Source organism: Micromys minutus (genome assembly GCF_963924665.1).
Source record: "Micromys minutus genome assembly, chromosome: 29".
Taxonomy (NCBI): domain Eukaryota; kingdom Metazoa; phylum Chordata; class Mammalia; order Rodentia; family Muridae; genus Micromys; species Micromys minutus.
The window spans coordinates 5,781,972-5,805,371 of NC_137964.1; the positions used below are offsets into that span (position 1 = coordinate 5,781,972).

At 47.6% G+C, this 23,400-nt stretch overlaps 1 protein-coding gene across 1 annotated transcript in view; it reads right to left on the reverse strand.

The window, feature by feature from the left end:
• Window positions 1–23,400, reverse strand: part of LNX2 (ligand of numb-protein X 2) — a 58,967-nt gene that overhangs the window by 9,126 nt on the left and 26,441 nt on the right. Inside the window, exons 2-6 of the mRNA XM_080941228.1 lie at window positions 14,576–15,043; window positions 7,278–7,519; window positions 6,044–6,240; window positions 2,002–2,370; window positions 564–698 (exon numbers count right to left, since the gene is read on the reverse strand). Coding sequence (XP_080797354.1) covers window positions 564–698; window positions 2,002–2,370; window positions 6,044–6,240; window positions 7,278–7,519; window positions 14,576–14,985 — 1,353 coding nt within the window. The 5' untranslated portion in view covers window positions 14,986–15,043. The remainder of the gene's footprint in view (window positions 1–563; window positions 699–2,001; window positions 2,371–6,043; window positions 6,241–7,277; window positions 7,520–14,575; window positions 15,044–23,400) is intronic.

The window sequence follows — 23,400 nt, forward strand, 5'->3', positions numbered from 1 at the left end:
AAGATTTATTTATTATATATAAGTACACTGTAGCTATTTTCAGATACATCAGAAGAGGGCATCAGATCCCATTACAGATTGTTGTGAGCCACCGTGTGGTTGCTGGAAACTGAACTCAGGACCTCTGGAAGAGCAGTCAGTGCTCTGAACCACTGAGCCGTCTCTCCAACCCTTCATAATGCATTTTTAATCTTAAAACTGATGACCACATTTAAACAGGCAACCCGAGAAGAACCTGCTTACAAGAAGCTCTAAGCCCATGGACTGTCCTGGTGGGTCACTTCCTGTCAGTGACTGGACAGATGAAGACTCCTTGACAAGAAACGACAGTGGCTGACATGAGAGGCAACTCTCAGATTTTGAGTCCCAAACACCTAGGCTCAGTTTTCCAACAGAATGGCAGCCTGCATTTCAGGCTTAAAACGAAAGGCAGACAAAAGCCCAACAAACAAACCCCAAACAAACCAACTTTACATTGCATTATGATTGGCAGGCATTCAAAGGCCTAAGTTTACAACAGTGCTCCTTAGGGCGATAGGGATTAAAGGAAAGAACCCCCGCACCTTGTGTGAGCTTGGTCGGCTGTGGGCGGGCGGCTGAGCATGGCTGCTGCTGTGTGCTCCGGTCTCACGGCTGCCATTGCCGGGCTGGGGTTTCCCCGGTCTGGCAATTGTTAAGTTCACCCTCTCTCCGCTGGCCTGGAGAAGACAGTGCATCACTACCGGTCACAAAGAATGTTTGTGGCTTAAAGATCACTAGTGGAACCTGTTTTCTTCTCCCTCATCATGGCACACTGTCTTTCAATAACCCAAGGCTAGAGGTCTGGTCCTACCTCAGGCCAGTGAATGCTACTTCTGTGCAATGCCTGGGAACACTGATTTTCTGTGGACTTGTTACCAAAGCCTAATGGGCAGTCACTACCTGGTGGCAGGAGGGTCGCAGACTAGTATTTTCAAACCTTTTACACTGACACACACACACACACACACACACACACACACACGTCTTTAATAGTTAAACTCTTTTGTATCAGTTTATAGACTTTACAGTCAGACTTAAATGATTTGAAGGCTGGTGGCTATCGTTTTAAACGTAGAAGCCTGCTGTCCGAGTGATGGTTCATACATGTATTAAACCTAAGGCCACGTTGTCCTTGCTTTTTAAAGTACATCTGACCTACCTAATGCTTCTTTTCGGTCATCACCACCCCCAACTTTACTCTTATTCCTACGCAAGATTTGACAGCCTGGTTTAAGGACTTGAGAGAGGAAGTAGAATCCTTGCCTGTGACTAAAACTGACATTAAGGAGATTCCTTTATGAGCTGGAAAGGTGGCTCTGCAGGTAAGGGCACTTGCTGCAATGCCTGATGAACTAAGTTCAATCTCTGGGACCTCCATGGCGGAAGAAGAGAACCAGATACTGAAGCTGTCCTCTGATCTCCATGTGCACCATGGAAGGCACACAGAGTCACGGTCACGGTCACGGTCAGGCCACATCAGCAACATCGTCAGGGTCTAAGCGGCAAATGCTGAGATGACAGAACCCTGCAGTTTACACCAGAGCTCGGAGTGCTAGTCACACTGTGGGCAGTGTCAAGTGGCTACCGGGCTTTCTTACAACACACACTCACTGACGTTACTGTTAATACCCAGAGCATCAAACCAGCATTCCGGCTTCCTTTGAAAATTGCTTTGACAAGCTTATTGGTTGGAGTAAACTCTTGCTCTCCTAAAAAGATTCAAAGCTGAGGTGTCTGCACTGTACAAACAGATGCTCCGCAGTACATGGGAGCACAGGCTCCAGGAAGACAGTCAACAGCACCCTAAACACACACACGCACCTCTACTTAGGGACATCATACATAATAGTGTGGAATTTGGAAACTACTCTTTTATATAATCATGTCTGATTTTCCAAACAAACATCGCTGGCCCTGGTTATGCGCCAATGAAAACAGGCACGGCTGTGTGGCACTCCAGGCTCAGTACTGGGCATTTACCTGGATAATCTGGGCAGCGAGCTCTGGGGTCCCATGCTTCAGGTCATGTCCGTTGATGGCCAGCACCCGGTCATTGCTGTTGAGCCTGCCGTCCTGTGCTGCCAAACCCCCCTCCAGGAGGTCAAGAATAAAGACGCCCGGCTCATCCGTCCTTCGCACTAATTTAATGCCGAGCTGCTCTGCAGAGTCGCGCTTGTGGAGCAGCACCTGGAAGACCTCGTCCCTCAGTGCGCCACCGTCCGCAGGGCTGTTGGCACGGCTGCCGAAGCGCCTCTCCCGCAGCACTGTCAGATGCAGTGTGCTGCAGGGCTGGGAAAGCACGGCCCGGGCGTAGTTATGGGACACGTTGCTGATGTCATAGTTGTTGACCTACGATGGAAGGACAAACAAAACTCCTTTGGCCAATGCATCACAAAATTTTATTGTCCTAACCTGCAGAAATGTCTAGAGGGTGACCCCAAAGGAAACCACTATGGGCAAAATGCTACAGGCTCCTTTACCTACAAGGAAAAGGGCTCTAAAGACTTTTATGGCAGAGAATTTAAAATGGACTACAGCACACTGTTGAGTACTAGTTAGGGACACAGATGTCGGCGACACTCTGGGATTACAGTCCTCAGGTCCAGGGTGAGAGGGAGCAGGCTACATCCGGCAGGGCGAGCCCACGGCAGGCTTCGCTCCAGCTCAAGCTCCTGGGTTTCAGAGCTGCTTTGCCTAATGAAATACTTACTTTAGACAAAATAAATCACTTTATTTCTTAAAAAGTTGCGCATTCGGAGTGACTTTTAAAGCATACAGTTATAATTCCACTCTAGTTATCAACATACACATATAATGCATATTTAATGTGCCGAGTGTAATTCAATATTCATGTACTCATTAGAATGTACAGCCCTGATACAATTACAGTGACTGATCTTTGAACATGTAACATATCACTTAGGAAAATAGTCCAGCTTCAATTAGCCACCCAGGAGGTGAGTATAATTTTCCTATTTATCACAATTAGAGTTCTCTGAATCCATCAGGGATAAAAACCAATGTTGTCTGAACACCTCTAATGGGAGAGCTCTGGGTTAGGAATGTGATCGTCAGGAACCCGTGAGGCTCTACACAAAAGGCCTTCCCCTTTCTCACATATCTCGGATGGATAGCGAGATCTCTTTGAATCTGGGCTGTCTGCATATTTTCTGAGTGTGACAGTTTTGAACAGATGGCCTTGACTGCTGTTGATTTTGGTCTACAGATACCTTTGACAACCCAGCCGCCAGATCTGCAGGCACCACACACGGGCTTACTGTCCCCCCATGTTTGTAGCATTTGTGTAAGCAGCAGCAATCCCAAGACACCGAGAGAATCGATCACACCCGACTGAGGCCTGAATTCAAAGGCACGTTCCAGAAACCCAGGCCGACAGGACTCACGCACGGGTCCACCATCATTTTAGTGGTTTGGCTGGGATCTGATACTGCTGTGTTCACGTTTCCCATCTTCAGACAGCCACAAAGGAGAAAATGCTGGGCTGAACAGCCACGTGCAAACGTGCAGCTTGCTCTCTCTGTAGAGCAGGCTGGGGGTACCCAACTACGAAAGACTCCTCCAAGAATGCATGCCTGGCTGTCAGTGAGACTCACAGAAGACGGACTGTTTCTTGATTTTATACAAAGAGCACAAACAATGAACACTACCGTGCATTTTGATTAAACATGGGCTTTGCTAACGAACACAATGTAAGTCACTGGTGTTTCTATTCAAACCAAAAATATTTACTTTTAATGTTCTATAATTTGTGTCTCTTTTAATAAAATTGGCATAATTTATAAAGAGTAGCATTTTCCTCTAAAATTGTTCAAAATGTTGCATATGAATCTCTGCAGATGTGCATAAAGCTGTGAGAGCACAGGTTCCCTTTGTAAAGATGGTACTGCATTGAATGTGTGTGTGTGTGTTGTGTGTGTGTGTGTGTGTGTGTGTGTGTGCGAAATATGGGAAACTATAGTTACTCCCATTAACTACATGTTTACTAAGATAAAGTATAGCCACTGGTATGTAAATGAACCACCTTAGTGCACAGGGATTTGCAAATTGGCATACTTTGTTAAAAGAGGAAAAAGACAAAAGTATACACTTAAAAGTATCGCTAGAAAGGCTAGATGAGGAGAGAGGATGGGGAGGAGGGGTGGCGGGCTGCAGTAAAGACTACGGTGTCAGGCTGTGTGGGAGGAGTGTACCTGGGAAACAGCTTTAGGACTGTCTGTGACACAGGGCAGGGGTTAGGAACCAGGAATACAGGCCAAGTGTCCTCAGTGTGGCGCCCGCCTTGTGCAGCCAGAGAACACACAGAACAGGACAGAAAAGATACAGCACGTGGAAACGGTACATCGGAAGCCCAACTCCAAAAGTAATTTGAAGTTCAATCTGTGGCAGCCACACTAGTGGCGCTGGAAAGGTGTGGGGTTTGAAGGTTAAAGAGAAAAAAATGACGTACCAATGTCCGGTCAAGCGGACAGACCAGTGCTGCAGATCCCAGTGGGACCGCCATCCCTCCTGCTGCCCCGAAGCCTACCCTCATCTGTTCTAGATCTAGAGTCCCCCAGGAACACAAAGTTCCTAGAGGCTACAGGTTTGTTTTGCTTCAGGAGATTCTGAACAGGATGTTACAAACAAGTTCACTCTTCTGTTGCTCTCTGGACCAACATCTCTTCTCTGTCATACTGTGACAGATCTGAGCCACAGACCAGACCACTGGGCACTGTTGCAGCCACCGGAGAAAGACTGCACACCGTTAAACTTCAGGAGCACCTTACTTAGTGTGGTGGATCATGCGCAGAAGTGTGCTCAAGAAACCAAGGAATTGGATCAGTGTGGGAAGAACAGCTGGACAACTTGCAGAGGAGTGCACACACACCCAAGCACAGCCTGAGAGTGTGCTGAGGAGAGAGAGCTGGTTGCCCACAGAAGGCAGGAAGGCTGGCACGCTCAACCTTCCCATGCGAAGAGATGTTCTATGAGGGCAGGATAGACTTTTCCTAGCATGGTAGTGCCTGGAGCGCTGTAGGAAGAACTCTGGCTAGGAAGCGAGGCTGCAAGTGGCTGGTGGCACACCCCTTTAATCCCAGCACTAGGGAGGCAGAAGCAGGCTGATCTCCAAGCTTGAGACCACCCTGGGGTAGAGAGTGAGTTCCAGGACAGCCAGGGCTACAGAGAAAAACCCTGTCACGAAAAACCAGGGTGAGGCTCCATGAGGTACTTGGGCTGTGACCGCCATTGGCAGTGAGGGTCACAGCAGCATCACAACCTGCAATCCAGGGAGGAGAGTGGGGACAGGATACCTGAACACCCAGAGCTGGATGCTGGCAGAGCATCAGAGAATGACTGTTGTCAATTACCCAACATTCTACGTACAAGCTTGTTTAACTCAGGCTGAGGTGTGCTTGCCTACCACGTGTACAGACCTGGGATGAATTCCCAGGACGGTGCAAAAAAAAAAAAAACATCATCAGCGAATGTGCTGTGTAGGTCTGTCTTGTCACATTCTACCCACCAAGGAATGGAAGGACCAGTCAGATGTGCAGGGACGAGATAGACAAAACCTGGATATGAAAAAAAAAAGCAGTGGGAAAGAAAAGTCTAGCCTGGTCAGTGGTGGCTCTGGAGTAGCCAGAGTCCAAGCCAGAAGTGTCCGGTGTCCAACAGGCCAGGGAGTCCCACACCAAGCGCCCAGTCACACATAAGGCTGGAATTAAAGTGAAAGAAGAAAGTGGCTGGGTGTGGTGGCTCATACCGTTGACCTGGCCTCAGGGGGCAGAGGCAGGTAAACTGAGTTTGAGGCCAGCTTGATCTACATTATCAGGATCTAGGTTAGTCATAACTTCACAGTAAGACCTGCCACAAGAAAACAAAAACAAACAAAACAAACAAGCAAACAAACTAAAAAAAACCCCAATCAAACACACAAACACACATAAAAACAGCAAAACCAACTTTTCTATAATTCAGTTTCTAATATACCACAGTTGTCTAGTTGTACGGGAGCTGTTACCTGAAGAATTTGGTCTCCGGCAAGCAGCCTTCCATCTCTGGCAATGACCCCGTCCCGGTAGACTTCCTGAATGACGATGTTGATCAGCGGCGTCTCGTTGCCGCCCACAATGCTGATTCCTAACTGGATGTACGGGTTAGAGCGGTGGATCTCAATGGTGGTGATCTCCCCTTCTGGTAAACTAAGTGGCTGTGCAGCTGCCAAGTCAAACGAGAGAACAGTGCTTACGGTCAGATTCTCGCTCAGCCCAGGGTCTTGTAGATACACAATGACTGTGCCAGTTAAACATGGTTAAAATTAGCCCAAGTTTCTTCTTCCACAGGCAATCAGTAACCATCAGTAAATAATTACCATGTACTAGGCCATTAGGGACCACACGCAAACAGAAAGCCACTGTGCACAAGCACAGATTGTGCAAGGCTGTAGAAAAAAACCAAAACCAAAACAAACAAAACACTGTGGTCTGGTAGACAACCCCAGAGGAGCAGAGAAAAGGCCAGAGTTGCACTGACGACAAAAAGGGTCACAGATATGTCAAGAAACACAAACACAGAGCCTTCCATCTTGTAGTTTCTTAGAGAAGTAACAGCAGCCTAGGCTCTGTGTGCTTCCTGTGGGGTGTAGATAGCAGGGTATTCACAGGCACACAGTAGCCAACCGTCTGAGCCTTCACCGTTCAAGGTTCAGGGGTTTTAACCTGTTCCATTTGTTTAATTCTTAATGCTATTTACTTAACTAACAGTGTTTAAAGGATTTATGTATTTATTTTATGTGAGTATACTGTAGCTGTCTTCAGACACACCAGAAGAGGGCATCAGATCCCATCACAGATGGTTATGAGCCACCATGTGGTTGCTGGGAATTGAACTCAGGACCTCTGGAAGAGCAGTCAGTGCTTTTAACCCTTGAGCCATCTCTCCAGCCCTCTAACAGTGTTTAGTGTAGTGACTTTCTGAGTTGTTTGTGTTGTGTTTGTGGTGTTGTTGATGCAAGCACGGTTCTGATCACACAGAGCAGCAGGTTCCCGTGGGGAAGGGTGGGAGGACGGGCTTCCTTCAGGGAAGACTCTCGCTTTATTTCTGGACTGCAGCCAGCTAGAGCTGCAGGGGGCAGCAGGAAATGGTGTGGTACGGAAACCATACTCCAGTGCAACTGTCTTGCATGCTGGAAGGGCAGGAGAAGAAAGGCAAAGGAGACCAGATAAACCAGGAGGCGGCGTGCCGCACGGACGTACAGTCAGCTGCAGCGCTCTCCTCGAAGGCAGGGTTGTCCAGGCCAGGCTCCTCGGTCCACACAGGAAGAGGTACAGGTGTCAAGTTTCTCTCGCCAGACACAGCGCCCGAGCAGTCCGTTTCTGGGGGTGAGGGGCCGGGAGGATCTATTACAGTGGATCCAGTTTCTCCCTCAATCTGTGTTTGAGCTTGGCTCGTTTTCCTTCTCTCTAGATCAACTCTCCGGTGAGAGGCTCCAGGACACCTAGAAAGAGCGGCAGGTGGATGTCAGATGAAAAGGAAAAGTTGGGTAGGGATGAGAGGGTGGGTGGGTTGTTCAACACTGTGCATCTGAACAGACACACAGCAACTGCCTATGTGCAAGAGAGTCTAAAGTAACCACAATTCAGCACACAGTTCTGATCCTAATCTGTGTCCAAACTAAGTTCTCACTACTCTACCTGGCAGGCAAATTCAGGAGAGACATGAAGACAAGGACAGCCAAAAGCCAATCTCAGGTAGACACCAGTTGCCTGGAAATATCCCAAGACCTGTCTGCCTGTACTGAAAGAATGGGTGTGAAATCTGGGCCAAACAGTGCTTCCCCCAGGTCAGGTGTCTCAGCCAGGGGTGCTAATCTAAGGCTTCCTCATGTGAATGTACCACCGTGCCTTGCCGCACTTGTGGGCAAGTACACACAGGAAGCTTTACAACTCGCTTCGAGGCTCGGCCAACCTGCCGCATGCTAAACACTCGAGACAAAATGTATTTCCTTAGTTTGTTGAATGTGAATCTCAGGATAGGCTACGTGAGCCTAAGAACTGCGGCCACACTTTTAATTAAGCAAATGGCAGGTAGAGGCTCAGTTACACTCAGAATCAATGGCACACTTAGACAAAGGGCTCCAGGAGGAGGCCAGAGTATACCAACACACTGGCTGGACACAGCGGCCAGTAACATGCTGTGGAAAGGGCCAGAGCCATGGCAGACCACGAGCTGAAGGTCACAGACTTGCATTCAATGACAGTATTTAAAAATTCCAAAATTTTCACCATCACAAAGCACAGGACAGATTCAGTCTAGTCTGGGCCATAAAGCAGCACATTTCCCCACAGAAACCACCAAGCAAGCGCGTGCGCGTGCGCGCGCGCACACACACACACACACAGCGCACAACTCTGCTTTCAAGTTCTGAGAAGGAAGAACAAAGAAGTGACCCCCTCCTCTTACTGTGTCCCATCCACCGTGATGGCGGGACGCAGCCGGGCCTCCAGTTTGCCCAGCTGTGCAACACTCCAGGAACTGTTCTCCAGAACTCCCGGCGAGTACTTTTGAAAATGGAATTGAGGAACACAAGGCCTTTACGTGGATTAACTAGAGACACATCTGAAAGCTACTTTGCCAAAGCAAGTGGAGGCAACAGTGATGTGACTGAAGACGGGTTCAGATGTGAGTTCCACAAATCCAGCAACCCCCAGGAGACAGAATGTGGAGTCCACAGAACGGGGAAAAGTTCCCACCAAGAACACATCAGCCAGGCAGTTCATATTTGGCATACGTGAGCAACCACAATAGTTAAAGCACCAAGCTCTTAAGTCATGGGCTGGTGAAAAGAACAGACAGTTCACGTAGGATGAACACAGGTGGTCACTATTACTCAAAACAGCGTTGAGCGTCCTTAGCCAGCTGACTCCTCATCCCAGCAGGAATGGCTCCCACCAAGAAAACACACAAGTGCCAACAAGCACTGTAAGGGGGCAGGGAAGAGGGGCCACTGTTTTGCTGCTTCTGAGAATGTAAACTTGCGTAGCCTTAGTGGGGGTCAGTGTCGAGGCTCCTCAAAAATCCAAAACAAGCCCACGGAGACGAGTGAAAATCAGAACCCAGCTGCACCACTCTTGGTGTGCACACACCTCTGGTGTACGGGACGCCGATGGACCACAGACACTTGCACACCCCTGTTTACTGCTGTACTATTATTCACAGTAGCTGTGAAAGAGAACCACCCAGACAGCCATCAATGAAGAATAAAGAAAATGGCATGTACACATAGGTTTTCTCCAGCCGTGAAAACTGGAAACCATGACACGTGCAGAATGGGTGCAGCTGAGATCTCACTGCACAACAGGCCGACACAGAAAGATGACTGTTGCACACTCTCACTCCAGTGTGTGGATAAGGTCAGGGGAGAAAGCAGAGGTACCGGAGGGCAGCCATCTTACGGGAGGGCAGGGAGGAAGGGCACGTATGGAATACGTGTGACATGGGCAGGAAGGGGTCCAACAGGACCAGAGTAGGGAGCTAGAGGAAGGACAGTCCTGAGGAACATAAATAAGAACAAAACGTAACACGTCAGTACACTTAGTTCTGTTTATGTGCACACATGTATGAAAATGCCACGAGAAAACCCTCACTATGTATGCTCACTTAAAACATTTTTTTCAAAGCCAGGGATGGTAGTGCGCATCTTTAACCCCAACACACAAGAGGTAGAGGCAGGGAGACCCCTGTCAATTCAAGGCCAATCCGGTCTACACAATGAGACCCTAATCTCAAAGAAAATTTTTTAAAGATTTAATTTCCAGGATACACATTCATATTCCACCTAAGCATCCATGTTACAAGGGTAGCAGCGAGTTTCAATGGCGGTATATACCTTTAAACCCAGTACTCAGGAGGCAGAGGCCAGCCTGATCTACACGAACAGATCTAACAGCCCTGCAAGGTATACAACAACTATCCTATTGCTACTGAATACATATAAAACGAATTTAAAAATGGAAACTCTAAGCTTGCTAGAAAGGAAGAAGCAAGCACGACCACATTCCCGATGGGATAGGCAAATCCTTAACAACAGGAAACCACCCATAGAACAGGAAAAGACTAAAATGGCATCACGGGAAGACATGGGGAAAATGGCTTCAGAGGAGGAAGTCTATAGATAGAACCTTTGGGAACACCAGCACTTCAACAGGATGGGCCACAGCTCAGTAGAGCCAGCAGGGCCACCGTGCATGTGACCGGAAGACAGTACCCTAAACAAGGCAGAGCAGAAGGCCCACAAAGAAACAGCCTGGAAGCCAACTGCTACAAGGGACAAACGGCAAGACCCAGGGCTGTAGGTGTGGCCTGAGGCAGAGCTTTCGCCTAGCATGGCTGAGGTCCTCTTTCAATTCCAGGGACACAATCTTGCAAGATACAAGGACCAAACAGTGTCAGTCTGAGTTGAGTGACTGCTGGAGTGTACACCTATGCTCCAAGAACTCAGAGGACATGGTTAAGGTAGGGGTTCCACAGAGAGATGGGGGCTGAGGCCCAGGTCAGAGCACTAGCATTTCTGTCTACACTTCTGTCCTAATTGGCTTTCTACTGCTGTGATAAAAGCTACAACCAAAAGCAGTTTCTTATTTTACAGCTTATAATCCATCACTAAGGGAAGTCAGGACAAGTACTTGAGGCAGGAAACTAGACGCAGGAGCTCAAACAGGCTGCTGAAGACTTCCGTCCTCTTCCTGGCCTGTTCAGCCTGCCTTATATAAATTTCACCCACCCACCCAGGGGTGGCAATGTCCACACTGCTGATCAAGAAAATGCCCCCAAAGGCTGCCTCCAGGCAGCCTGATGGGGGTAGTACCTCAATTGAGGCTCACTCTCTCCATAGAGCCTTAACTTGTGACAAGCTGATGAAAAGCCATAACAGCAAGCATCCTACAAAACAAACAAATGGAAAACAAATAGAGTTTAACTGGAAAACTAAGGTGGCTTGATCCAAACCTGGTGTGTGAGAATTGGGAAGGGGCTGCTAATGGGTTTCAGTCTCCTTTCCAGTTGTTGGGATGTTCTAGAATCTAGAGGACACAGCACTGGGAACACACAGAGGCACTGACACACACACTTTCCAGAGGTGAATTTTGAATGTGGAACACAAAGCAGAGCTGTTAAAAAACGCCAAGGATGGAATAGTTCAGAGTGGGCTGGAACAGAGAAAAACGCACGGCCATAGCCTACCCAGAGCCATCTCTCTGGCTCGGTCCACACAGATCTGAAGCACAAGGAGGCTGCACTCTGCTAGTCCCTGGGTATCAACCTTGATGTGCACAAAGCTCCCGTGTCCCCACAACTGTTCTAATACACATGGGACACTTGAAACGGAGCTAATCTAACATCACAAAGCAATTGAATTGCAGAGGTATAGCCCAAACACACTCTGATCAGATTTCAAAGGCTTTTAGCATTTTCCTCAACAGCAATACTAAGTTTATTTGTGTGGAATTCTTTTTAAGTCCTAAAAAAAAACCCCAAAAAACCAAAAAACCAAATTGAATTTATTCTATCAACAAGTACTTCAAAAGACCGTTATGGAACGTCAGGGCTAACCAGACCTAAGTGACCATTAAAAACAAAAGGCTGAGGTGGGTGTGGTGGCATCTGCCCATAATCTCAGCATTTAAGGATACAAGCAGGAGGATCAGTTCAAAGCTAACCTAGCTGTATAGAGCTCAAGGCGAGCATGGTTATGGGAGAGACCTTAACACGAATGCACATGCGCGCGCGCACACACACACACACACACACACACACACACACACACGCACACACATACACACACACACACAATCATGCAACAACAAAACCAAACTGGGCATAGTGACACCTTTAGGAAAAGGCAAGTGAATCTCTGAGCCCCGGGCCAGCCTGGCCTATGAAGGAAATTCTAGGCCAGTCAGGGCCATCCACGTTCTTTAGAGATCTGTCTCCAGACAAACAAGCCAAACCAATGCTGGGAGGAGATAGCTTTAGAAAATGCTTGCCTGACAAGCAGGACGACCTGAGTTAAATCCCAGAACCCATGTTAAAACAAAGCCGGTGTGGTGGCCCATGTGTATAATAATCCCAGTGCTGGATTACTGAGCCAGGCAGCCAGGCAGACCCCTGAAGTTTGCTGGCCAGTGAGAAACCATGCCATAAAAACAAGCAAACAGGAGGACAGTGCCTCAGCAACACCACAAAGGCTGTCCTCTGGCTTTACATGCACTTCTGCACACAGACCAAAACAAAAGGACCCCGCACCTCCGAGATCCGGCTGTGGGAGAGGGTCATCCTAAGAGAGCATGTACAGCCCGGCTATTCAGAAGCTGAGGCAAGAGGATCATTTGAGTCAGGAGTCTGAATCTGGCTCAGACAGCACAAACAGCAAAACCCCTATGTGTCTTTGGAAATGGAGTGCTCAACAGTAACACAGACTCCAGCTTGCACTGCAGGGGCAACCTGGTGCATCCGGAAAGCTAGCACAGAGGATTTAAGGCAGTAAGTAAAGCCAATAGACCAGAAATGCATACAGGGCTGAGACCACACTGGTCCAAGCGGAGCTCTGAGGGTCCACATCAATCCCTGATTAAAAAGAAACCAAAGGGCTCAGATAGCAGCGAAGAGCCAAAACAGAAGATTTCTTTTCCTGCTGGGTATGCACCTGCTCCACCATCTCTGAAGGAAATTGCTTGTAAAGTAACTTGCCTCATGCTACAGGGACATCATTCCCTGCTACTAGGTGCACAGGACACTAGGACACACAGTGCAGCAGAAGGCACTATGCATTCCCAGCAGTATTAGCAGTGGTGGTGAGATGGCAAAGGGACACTCGCTAAGCCCCGTGCTACGAGACTGACCTAGGAGTAGCTTAGGATCAAGGAAAGTGAAAAAGACACACAACACAAACAAAGAGCCAATGTGACAGAGAGCAAAAAGGACCTAGCAATGCTACCTGAAGTCCCCTCTCCATAAAAGTAATGAGAAGACTGGAGAAGTCACCAGAACCAACTACTTCTGAACTCTGGAATCCAGCATAAAGGTCACAGCGTCTAGGAATAACTGATTTAAGAAAGGTGGCAGGTGGGCTGGGGAAGCTCCATGACTAAAGCATGTAAGTCCTGCAAACCCGAGCTTGGACCCCAGAACCTTTGTAAAAGCCTAGCGCTGATGGAGTACCTGTAATCCCAGGACTGGGGGCAGGGTTCACCAGAAGTGTGCAAGGCACACTGTAGCACAGACACTGCCCAGTGCTGGACACGAAATAAAGTCAGAGGACGCGAGGTCCAGGCACAGGACAAGCAGCAGCAACAGAAACTGACAGAAGGAAGCCCAATACTCGACAATCAGACAATGGCCAATTTGTAAAAATTCAAGACCTACGGAAAACCGCTTCTGCGGGACTGAAGGCCGATCGCAGAGCACAGCTCACCGGCAACAATAAAGAAGCGAGTGGTCACAGGGAACCCCAGTGCTGAGGAGCACGGTGTGTGAGATGGGAAATTCTCTGAGCCACAGCACAGAGAGGAGCCGGCAGACACAGACTGTGTGAGGTTGTCTGGGCTGAGGACTCCTTGTCTTAGCGCTTGCATTGCCGCTGTTTTGAATGGCAGGCGTGGAGACGGGCTGGAGAGACTAGGAAGGAATGCTGCACAGACGATGCTGTTTGGCAAACACTCAGCACAACTGTTTGATCAGACATGTTCGGTACGACACAGAAGAATCCGACCCTGATAAGAGTTTTGAGGTGCATAAGAAGCCTAGTATGAAGATGTCATGATAGCACTTTGTGATAATTTAAAAAGAAACGATGCATTACAGAGAAAAAAGACAGACATATAGACGGAAGGAAGGAAGGAAGGGGCCTAAACTATTATTCACACACAATTAGGCTTGACTAAGATCAGCCCATTCAAGTCTCGGGTGAGCCCTTGGACTCTGCCCACTGGTGACGGAGACACAGAAAGTAAAGTCCTGCTTTTCCAAAGGCACACGATATATTTTCTCTTAGTCTCTGTTTTAGGCAACATAGCTTGGGTTCAAGCGGTTTCTCTGTAAATCCCCACATTTCTCAGGTTTTAAGACTTTCTCCTCCTTCGGTGTAGGAAACCAAATCCATGACCTCGTACATGCTAAGCAAGGGCCCTTGCCTTTAGTTCCTTCCTTTCTTCCTTGCTTCCTTCCTTTGATGCCAACCCCGCTTGCAAAAGGAATCTAATGTTATCACCTGTCACCCACTTGAGCTGACACTGCGGTGTGGTGAGGGGAACATGACTAAGTGGTACTTGCTTATTGTCGCTCCCATATTCATGCTCCTGAGGTAATTATTAAATATGAACCAATGCGGCTAATTTACTGCACCTCTTATTTGGTTGGCTCACGTATTCACTGCTGCTCATCCCCCTGCCTTAGCATATCTGTGCCAGGATTATGACAAGGCACCATTCCTCTGGCTGTTGGTTGTAGCTGTCACTCTGTGCTACACTTCCTTAGCGCCTGTCACCTTCGTGCTTACCTGTTTTTAAGATGTGCCTCGAGGTCACAGCGCTGCATTACATCTTGGCACACGGAAGAAAACGGACACAGAACCAGTAATTTGTCCAGAAGCTTATGAACCAGGATGCTAGATTTCTTACACAGCTTGAAATGAAGCCTCTTGCGGTCCAGCGGACAGAAATCTTTCTCCTGCAGGAAGTTTCTGAGGCACTTGTGGCAGAAAGTGTGTCCACAGGGCGTGTCGAGCGGCTGAAGCAGGGGCTGGAGGCAAATGTGGCAGACGAGGTCGTCATCCACCTCCCCCTGGTAGTTGTACAAGTGGTTTTCTCTCGCCCAGTGTTGCTGGCCACACTCGAAGCACAGGGGATCTAGGGAGGAGGCCGAGGAGGCCTGCTCCATGGGCACCATCTCATCACTGGTTGTTCCCATTGTGAAGCGGCCGTTCCCGGAGGATCATGGGTCCAACACTTGCGGGGTGTATGTCTACCTGAAGTCAAGTGCAAACAAAAGTAATCAAGATAGATAAAAAGCCAGACAAGTTTTCAATTAAAAAAGAAAAGTGTATTAGAAACAAGATAGTAATAAAATAATAAAGGAAATTAATTTCCCAGTTGAGTGAGAAAGGTTCACTTTGCCAAGGTCTGGACAAAGAACTTGCAAGCCAAAGCAAAGGCACATGTGTCACCCAGAGAAACAGGCACACCAGTAAGGAGAGCCGGCTTGCACTACTGACTGGTGTGCCCCGCACCTCACTGTCCTTGGGGACTCTCAAGGCTAATTAATCAATTATGTTGCTTTGCTCCACCGACTGGTGTCCCCCTGCACCTCAGTGTCCACTGGGACTCTCAAGGCTAATCAATCCCCCAGGGCACCAACAGTGCGGTGTTTGTTATCAGCTCACTTACAGCTCCTCACTCTGCTGAGCTGAGCCCTCAAATAAAGGCAGTGTCTCTTAAAACAGCCAAGGATAATTCTGTTTGTCAATTAAAAGAAGACTTTGCTCCACATTATGGAGAAAGTACATTTCAAAACACGTATGCTTTGAATACTCTCCCTATACAAAATAAAGGAAAAAACACATTTGACTGCACATCAAAATAACATTTCTTCAAATTCTGGAAACACTTCTTATACTAAAGATAAAAAAAATGCAACAATTCAATTAAACACATGAAAGAGGTTATTAATTAGTTCTGCCCGTTAGCCCCACTGCCACTTGATCTTATTACTTAGAGCAACCTCAACATCCCCCACCTGGAGGCCCGGAGGATGCCTTTTGTCCTCACTGGTAAGGCGCTAAGGGTTAAGAACTCAACTCCAAAGGCAACAGCTCTTTGCCTTCCTTCTGCAGATACTGGCAGAGCCTTCAATGTTTGCTGAAGGGTGAATGTGGGCAGGAGAGGCGGAGAGGACAATTACAGAGCCCGCCATAAAACCTGCAGGTGACGAGCACCCTAAGACATGGAGTCACGGGTAGGAGATGATAAGAACACTGGCGAAAGCAACCAAAAACAAAACCCATAAAAACTGTACTGCTGAGTTGTGACAGGAAGTATCAGCCAGAGAGGGATGTGGGTGTGGGAAAAGGACACCTCAGGAAGAGAAGCATACCACACAGCCACACAGGCGGAGTGGCCACACAGCGCACAGCTAGGACACAGGAAACAGGCAAAACATCTCAGGTACAAAACACACTTGGAAAATCTAAAACGGAGAGCACCTTCCTAAGAATAGAAAGGGCACTGCCACAGGGATTTCCTGTGCTTCGACAGTAGTGGTTTCTCCAAACCACATGCCACCATTTGCTCTTTCTTTTTCTTTCTCTCTTTCTCTCTCTTTCTTTCTTTCCTTCCTTCCCTTCCTTCTTTCTTGAGAGAGAGAGAGAGAGAGAGAGAGAGAGAGAGAGTATACAAATCACATGAACAGGCACTTGTGGGTTAGTTTTCTTTAAGCAAGTAGAAACTGGGGGTTGAAGTCAGGTCTCCAAGCTTGGAGGCAGACACCTTCACCTGCTGAGCCATCCTGCTTGCTCCGTGACTGATATTTTATGTATTCGTTTTAAAAACAACATAAAAATGGGGCGGAGTGGTGCACACTCATAACCCCAGCACTTGGGAGACCGAGGCAAGTTCAAGGCCAGCCTGGACTACAGAGGACGACCGTATCTCAAACACCCACGTAAGCAAATGAGAACCAGTGTCGATTCCGAGGGACTTAACAAAGGCCACGACTGGGAGCAGGGCTCAGACAGGACAGGTAAACTGACCACTAGGAAAATGACAGCACCCATGACCGCCTCCCCTTAGTGCTGACAGAGATCCTTCCTTTGGTGGCTCCTGGTCTTCATCTCTGTCAGTGTAGGAAGCACGAGATGAAGGAAGCAGCGGCACCACACCAGAATTTATGCAGCCTCTAGTTTCCCACCTCCATTGCAAGGAAACGCTCAGATCCTTTGCTCTTCTTTGATGTGACAGGGTTGATTCTCACTTTTCTTCTCCTCAGGAAAGTATATGGTACTGCTAGCCTCCCACGTAATGACTAAGAAAACACTTATCTGAAGACTATTGTGTTCTAGCTGTTCCCCAAGTCTCTAACTATCTTTAGTTCTTTATTTACATTTTATCACAGAAGCTTTTCATAAGGAAAATTAACATAATAACAACTATATTATCTCCACCCACAAAATATGCCTTTGCTGCCACAAAAGAAGTGCTCGTCCGAACTTGCAGCATTAATTAGGAGCACAGACCCAGAGTGGGCCTGGAGGGTCAAGTCCTTGCTGGCCACTGACCAGACTCAAGACCTCTGTGTCTGTCAGCCGGTGACAATGGGCCCATAGAAAGAACAGCTAGCATCACACACCCTCCAGAAGCGTTAGCTATTAATACGATAAAACTGCAGAACCAGCCTGTCATTTGCGCAATGATAACAACTTACAATTAGTAAGAGAAGAAAGAAAACCCGAGTTCCTTCTCGCTTCCAAAGGGTGAACGGTGAACTAAGTGACTTCAGCAAGAGAAGGATTTTGTGAGGAGTTCTGTGCAAAGGAAGGCAGCCCAGGTCCCACTTTCCAATCCCCGTTTTTCTCCCACCGGCCAGCCTAACAGGGTCTTTCCCTCCTCTTTCTGCCAGAGGCTACTATGAGCTTTACACACTTCTCAGTGTTAAGCCATGTGTCTGAGTGTCCCCTAAAGGGCCTAGCACCAGGAGGTTGGTCCCAGCAAGATGGTGTTGGGGAGGTGCCTAACGGAAGTATTCAGGTCACTGAAGATAGATCCTGGCTAGTTCCCACAAAGGAGAATAGGTCCAACAAGCTCGGGCTAGAGAGATGGAGCAGCAGTTAAGAGCCTTTCAGCTATTGCCGAGGACCTGGGTTCTATTTCCACCACCCACATGATGACTCACAACCATCTGGAACTCCAAGGGCTCAGGCTCCCTTTTCTGGCCTCTGCAGCACACACTGTGCACATAAGCACTGGCAAAACCTGGTGCTACCAATTATGCCAAATGGGAAACATCTGTAGCCCCTTTGACCCACCAAGGCCGGCATCTAAGCATACCCTCCCCTCTCATCCTCCTCAGCACACCATCCTCTGTGGAGTCCCATCTCTGGAACCTCACCAACTCTCAGGGTGACTCCTTTCCCCATCAGCTCTTACAACGTCTTTACACACCCTCATTTTAACTATTTCTATATGGTGTGTTTGCTTACCAATCTTACTGTGTCTCTTTAACATTTCTCCCATAGTTTGGAATTTTTATTAAGTCTGCTGAGAATCTCAGGCTTCCTCGTTGCCCTCTCCCACCCTTTTCATCTCCGTTCTTCCCTACCAGTCCCTTTCCCACATTCCTGTCCTTTTGCTTTATTTTGTGAGCCACTGAGCTTGTCACCTGTGTTTCGATCTATTCACTGGGGCCCGGATGGTTGGTTCATCAGCTGTGTCTCCCCCAGAAGTGCTCAGTAGCCAACAGGCGGTATGACCTCCTGCCTACAGGTCCGGTCTTGTGCAGGCCCATTGCAGGAAGTCACAGTGCTGGGAAAATCACGGCTGCCCTGGCTGTGTCCTGCAGAAGACAGTTTTCCAGCCCTCCTCCTTATCTTCTGTAATGGCTCTTGAGAAACCAGGGAGGGTGGGGTGGGGATAAATGGCCTGTGTGGGACTGCTACTCAACCATAACTTATTCTCAGCACCGTAGCAGCCATGTTCCTCTGTGTTCACCAGCTCTGGCTGCCAAGAGAAGCTTCTCCGATTAAGAGTGGGCACAGCAGTTGACTATGGCTGTAAACAGAACCATCTAGAAGGAGCCTGGTGCTGTGTCAGTTTTGCTAAACAACTGTAGTGAGCGTCCCCATTTCCACTTCTTGGCACATACTATACACTAACAGAAATCTTCCAAGAGCTTGAAGTATGTGACTGTGTGTAAGTGCACAGGAGGAAGCCGTGTTTGTGCCTCCACAGAACAACGAGCATTGGAGCTGACCCTGCAATTTACAAACAAAGAACAAATGCTGCTCCTTTATCTCAAAGGCTAAGAAAAAGGTTCTCCATGATGCCAACGCCAAGCTCTCCTTATAGTTCGCATGGCTGTCAGCTCTGATAGCTGCCTTTCAGGAAGCATTGGCTGTGAAATGGTTTCACCTCAAAAGCCCTTCACCCACTCTGGAAGTTCAGCAGTATATGAAAAAAACAAACACAAAAACTTCCCAACTACCATAGGACACAGCGCCTACAGCCATGCATCACCACAGAGAAGTCAAACAAAGATGCAGAGATGGCTCCGCTCGTGAGGAGAGCAGCTGAAGGGCGGACCTGCAGACCCTGCACCAGCCACGCAAACTGTGACACAGCTCGGCAATCAAAAGGAGTAGACACCGCCCGCTGATTCTCAGAAGGGCCTGTCTCTTTTGAAAAGAATAAAAACTGAACAGAGCGAAATGTTGGGATGAGCTCAGTCAGATCTTAAATGTCCCCGACAGGCCCATGTATAAAGCTCTGGCCTTCAGCATGGTGCTAGAGGAAGATGGAGGCAGGTCCTTTACAAGGTGAGACCTGGTGATGCCCCGGTCCCTCCTTCACCACAGAGGGAGCATTTCTGCTCTGCCGTGGAACTTCCACCCCTTGCCCAGAGTAACAGGCAGATAGAAGTGAAGCTCCCAAACTGTGTCAGAATAATGAAGTACTTGTCTCCAGTACCGGGCAGCAAGAATGAACTTAAGCAATGATGGGAGGCCTTCCTGGAACAGGGTGCTGCCCAGGGCCTCTTTCTGCTGAAGAAGCATCTGGATCATTGGTTGCATAAAAGTAGTTAGCATGTTATGTGGGAGCTTCACATAAATTCTACTCTTGATCAACTTTTCTAACACACAATACCAAGAGCTAGGAAACCATCAAAACTAAGTTTTAATAGTTCTACATTTACGGTTTTCTCACTTCTGTACCCAAAACGACTTCAGTGCATCCAGCTAGCTACTAATCATCCCCTGCCCCTCTCGGCAGTGTGTGAGGAATCACTTCCAAGCATCTGAAAAATCACTTTAGACTTATTTTTAAGTTGCTACTTGTCATTAGATGTACCCCTACTTAATAATCTACAAAATTAGTAAGCTAAACAAACAAAATGATAGACACTGAAATGAAAACCTAGAACTCTATGCCGGCTGGGTCAGGAGGTCACTCCATCATGCATTCCTTCATTCAGCACCCAATGTGTGATACTCTATAGGTAACGTACCCCAGTGCCTTGGCTTCCTGTCTTTAACCAGTAGCTGTGCCTAACACGGTATTGGGCATAGATACATCCACACTCCACAGCAATTCAAACAATCTTAATTTTACTTACCACCATCATTACCATGTGTGTGCATGAGCATGTGTGGAAGCACACACATACACTGTTCCACAGCACATGTATGGAGGTCAGGAGCGTTCCAGAATCCGTCTTTCCTTCCAGCTTTGGATAGAAACTGAACTCAAGTCATCAGGCCGACATTTGAGAGCCCCTGAGCCATCTTCCCAGCCCACTCCACAGCAATTTAATTCAGAAGTGCTTATCATATTATTTCTTCTTTAAAAAGGATTGCATTTATTATTTTACGTATCTTGAGTTTTTTTGCCTGCATGTATAGATGTATGACACACATATGTCTGGTGCTCAGAGGCTTTGGATTCCCCCTTGAACTGGGGTTATGGATGGCTGTCAGCCACCATGTGTGTACTGGGAACTGGATCTGTGTCCTCTGCAAAAGTAGCAAGTGCTCTTAATCTCGGAACTATCTTTCCAGGCTCAAATGTGATATCGAAGTTCAAACTCAGCTATATATTAAGTTTGAGGCCAGTCTTCTATACATTATTAGATCCTTTTTTAAAAAGCAAAAACAACACACACACACACACACACACACACACACACACACAAAGTCTCTGTGGAAAGAATGCTATTAAAGAGAAGCCCACGGCACATGGCTCCTTCCCAGGGCATGCCTTGCAGCCTGCTGAACAGTGGCATTCCTAACATCTCAGACAATGCCACAGCCTGACTAGCATCCCATAATATACAGTGGGGTTGGGGAAGGAAACTGTGGTATCCACTGCCTTGGTCTTATTGCCATTATTGCTGAGGTGATATACAGGCATTTGAATGCTGCTTTATAAGACACTCAAAGGTCAGGGTTCAAATTTCAATCAAATAATCACCTACTTTTTTAGCAGATGAAAGCTTTCAAATGTTTATCTTCAGATGGCTGACAAATTATTTAAGGTTTTACTCAATTTTTCCTTCCTATAATTTTGACTCAAAACTGTACAAGGTAGGAAAGGTCATCAAAAAAGTGCTGATTTGAGTTAGGGCCCTAGGTTCAAAAACTCAGCTCTGCCACTCACACACCTGCAAACCTCAGCCTGTGCTGTGCAGCAGAGATGGTCGTGACAGGATGCGAGCTCACTGTGGAGGAATGCCTCACTGCCATAAAGCCCCCCAGAGCTGAGGTAGCACCTGGGGAGGGTGACAGAGTGCTGTCCCACCAGACTGGTGACCAGGAGGCTCACACCGAATTCCTAGCTCTGTGCCTTGAGGCCTCACCAACTCCATCACACTTCACCTGCACAGGAGCTGCCGAGCCAGAGCACCAAGTCACTCAGACCCTCCTCCATGAGTCTGGAAACATACTTTCAGCACACATTCCTTTCATTTGGGGCCAAAAAAGGAGCACGCATTTTTCTTTCTTGCTATCCAGTGTCATGTGACCACAGAACGGATCTAAGGACCGCCAGTATGGAGGCTCTCCTTTCTTTCTTGTGCTTGGTCTATGGTCACTAAGCCTCTGACCTGAACATTCCTATTTTCACAGCTAAGAGCCACATACTAAGGCGTGATGGGGCACACAACTGGACACTCCAGTATTTCCATCATGGCATACTGCAATGTAAACAAAGTCATTTTCTCAGCCGCGCACCTGTGCTGTACACCTTTAACCCCAGCACACGGGAGCAGGAGGCTGGTGGATCTCTTGTGAGTTAAAGGCCAGCCGGGTACATGTGTGAATTCTAGGACAGCCAAAGCTAAATAGACTCTGTCTTGGAGAAACATTACCGTTTAATAATAAAAATAATAATAATAATTATTATTATTATTTCTCCCCTACTTTCTAGTTACGAGTGCTTTGTAGGAACTGCAGCTGCAACTACTTCAAAGGTGTCACAAGTGATCAGTAGCAGTCTAAACAGATAGGCATCCGTGGCAGAATTTTCCAGAGTCAATCTCACATTTTCCATAAAATGTACCAAAGCTACAGAGGAACCAACGTGCGCGCAGCACACACGATGAAATCAGCAGGATGCTGCCTCTCTGCAACACACAAGGCAACACACGAAGGGGAAGAAAACTGTCCCGGGCTGGGGGTGGCAGGATCAGCTTAGTTAGAGTTAGGTTAAGACTTCATTACCCTCACTATATACAAGGTGTAAAGTCCCCAGCTTTCAAAGTGACTCAGTGACACTGATAATTAAAAGAACAGACTTATGATAGTCAGTTTGCTCCCTTTATAGCTTACTATAGATGAGACTCATCTGACCAAAGGGCTTTGGGACAGACTTCAAAGGCATCACCATGATTCCTAGGGCTCAGGTCAGGGACCCTACAGGCCTAGTACATGCTTGTGTCACCGGAGGGCCTTCTGAGTAAAGCGAGCAGTCGGAGTCGCAGCCCTACAGCAGGGGAAGAAAGCCTCACTCTGTCACAGTTCAGCATCCATGCAGACACGCCACAGACACAACACCCCTTTAAAATACACGGCTAATGCTTCATGATGGGAAACTGAATGTTTGCTGTCAGACCAGAAATACAAAGAGGCTGGATGCACCCCAATGACATTAATTTCCCAATTTTCAGAACCCATTCAAACCTCCAGGTTTTATGTTATTATTTCACAAACGACTACACCAATTTACACTTTTGACAGCTCTACTAGGTAACTTTTATTCAAAGCAAAATATCTGCCTCCGCTCCCTCTTTTGTCCCCTCCTCTTTTTCCCACTCACTCAGGATTTATGAGGTCTGCTGTGACGGTGTACACCAGCAGGGCCAGCATCGGAAGGCTTGCGGAAGGATTCTAAGTTCAAGACCAGTTTAAGCCGGAAAAGTAGGACCTGCCTCAAACGCCCCATCCCCCAACAAACCAGCCCAGACTCTCTGGGGGCTTCTGGCTTAGTAATGATGAAGTTTAAAAAGACTAAAAGCTCTGCCTCTGTGTCATTTACATTTGAGTGAAGTATTGTTGCCGATTATCACACGATTATCACACACGTGTGGTGTCACTTCCTCAGTGCCTCATGATGCTCGCTGTGC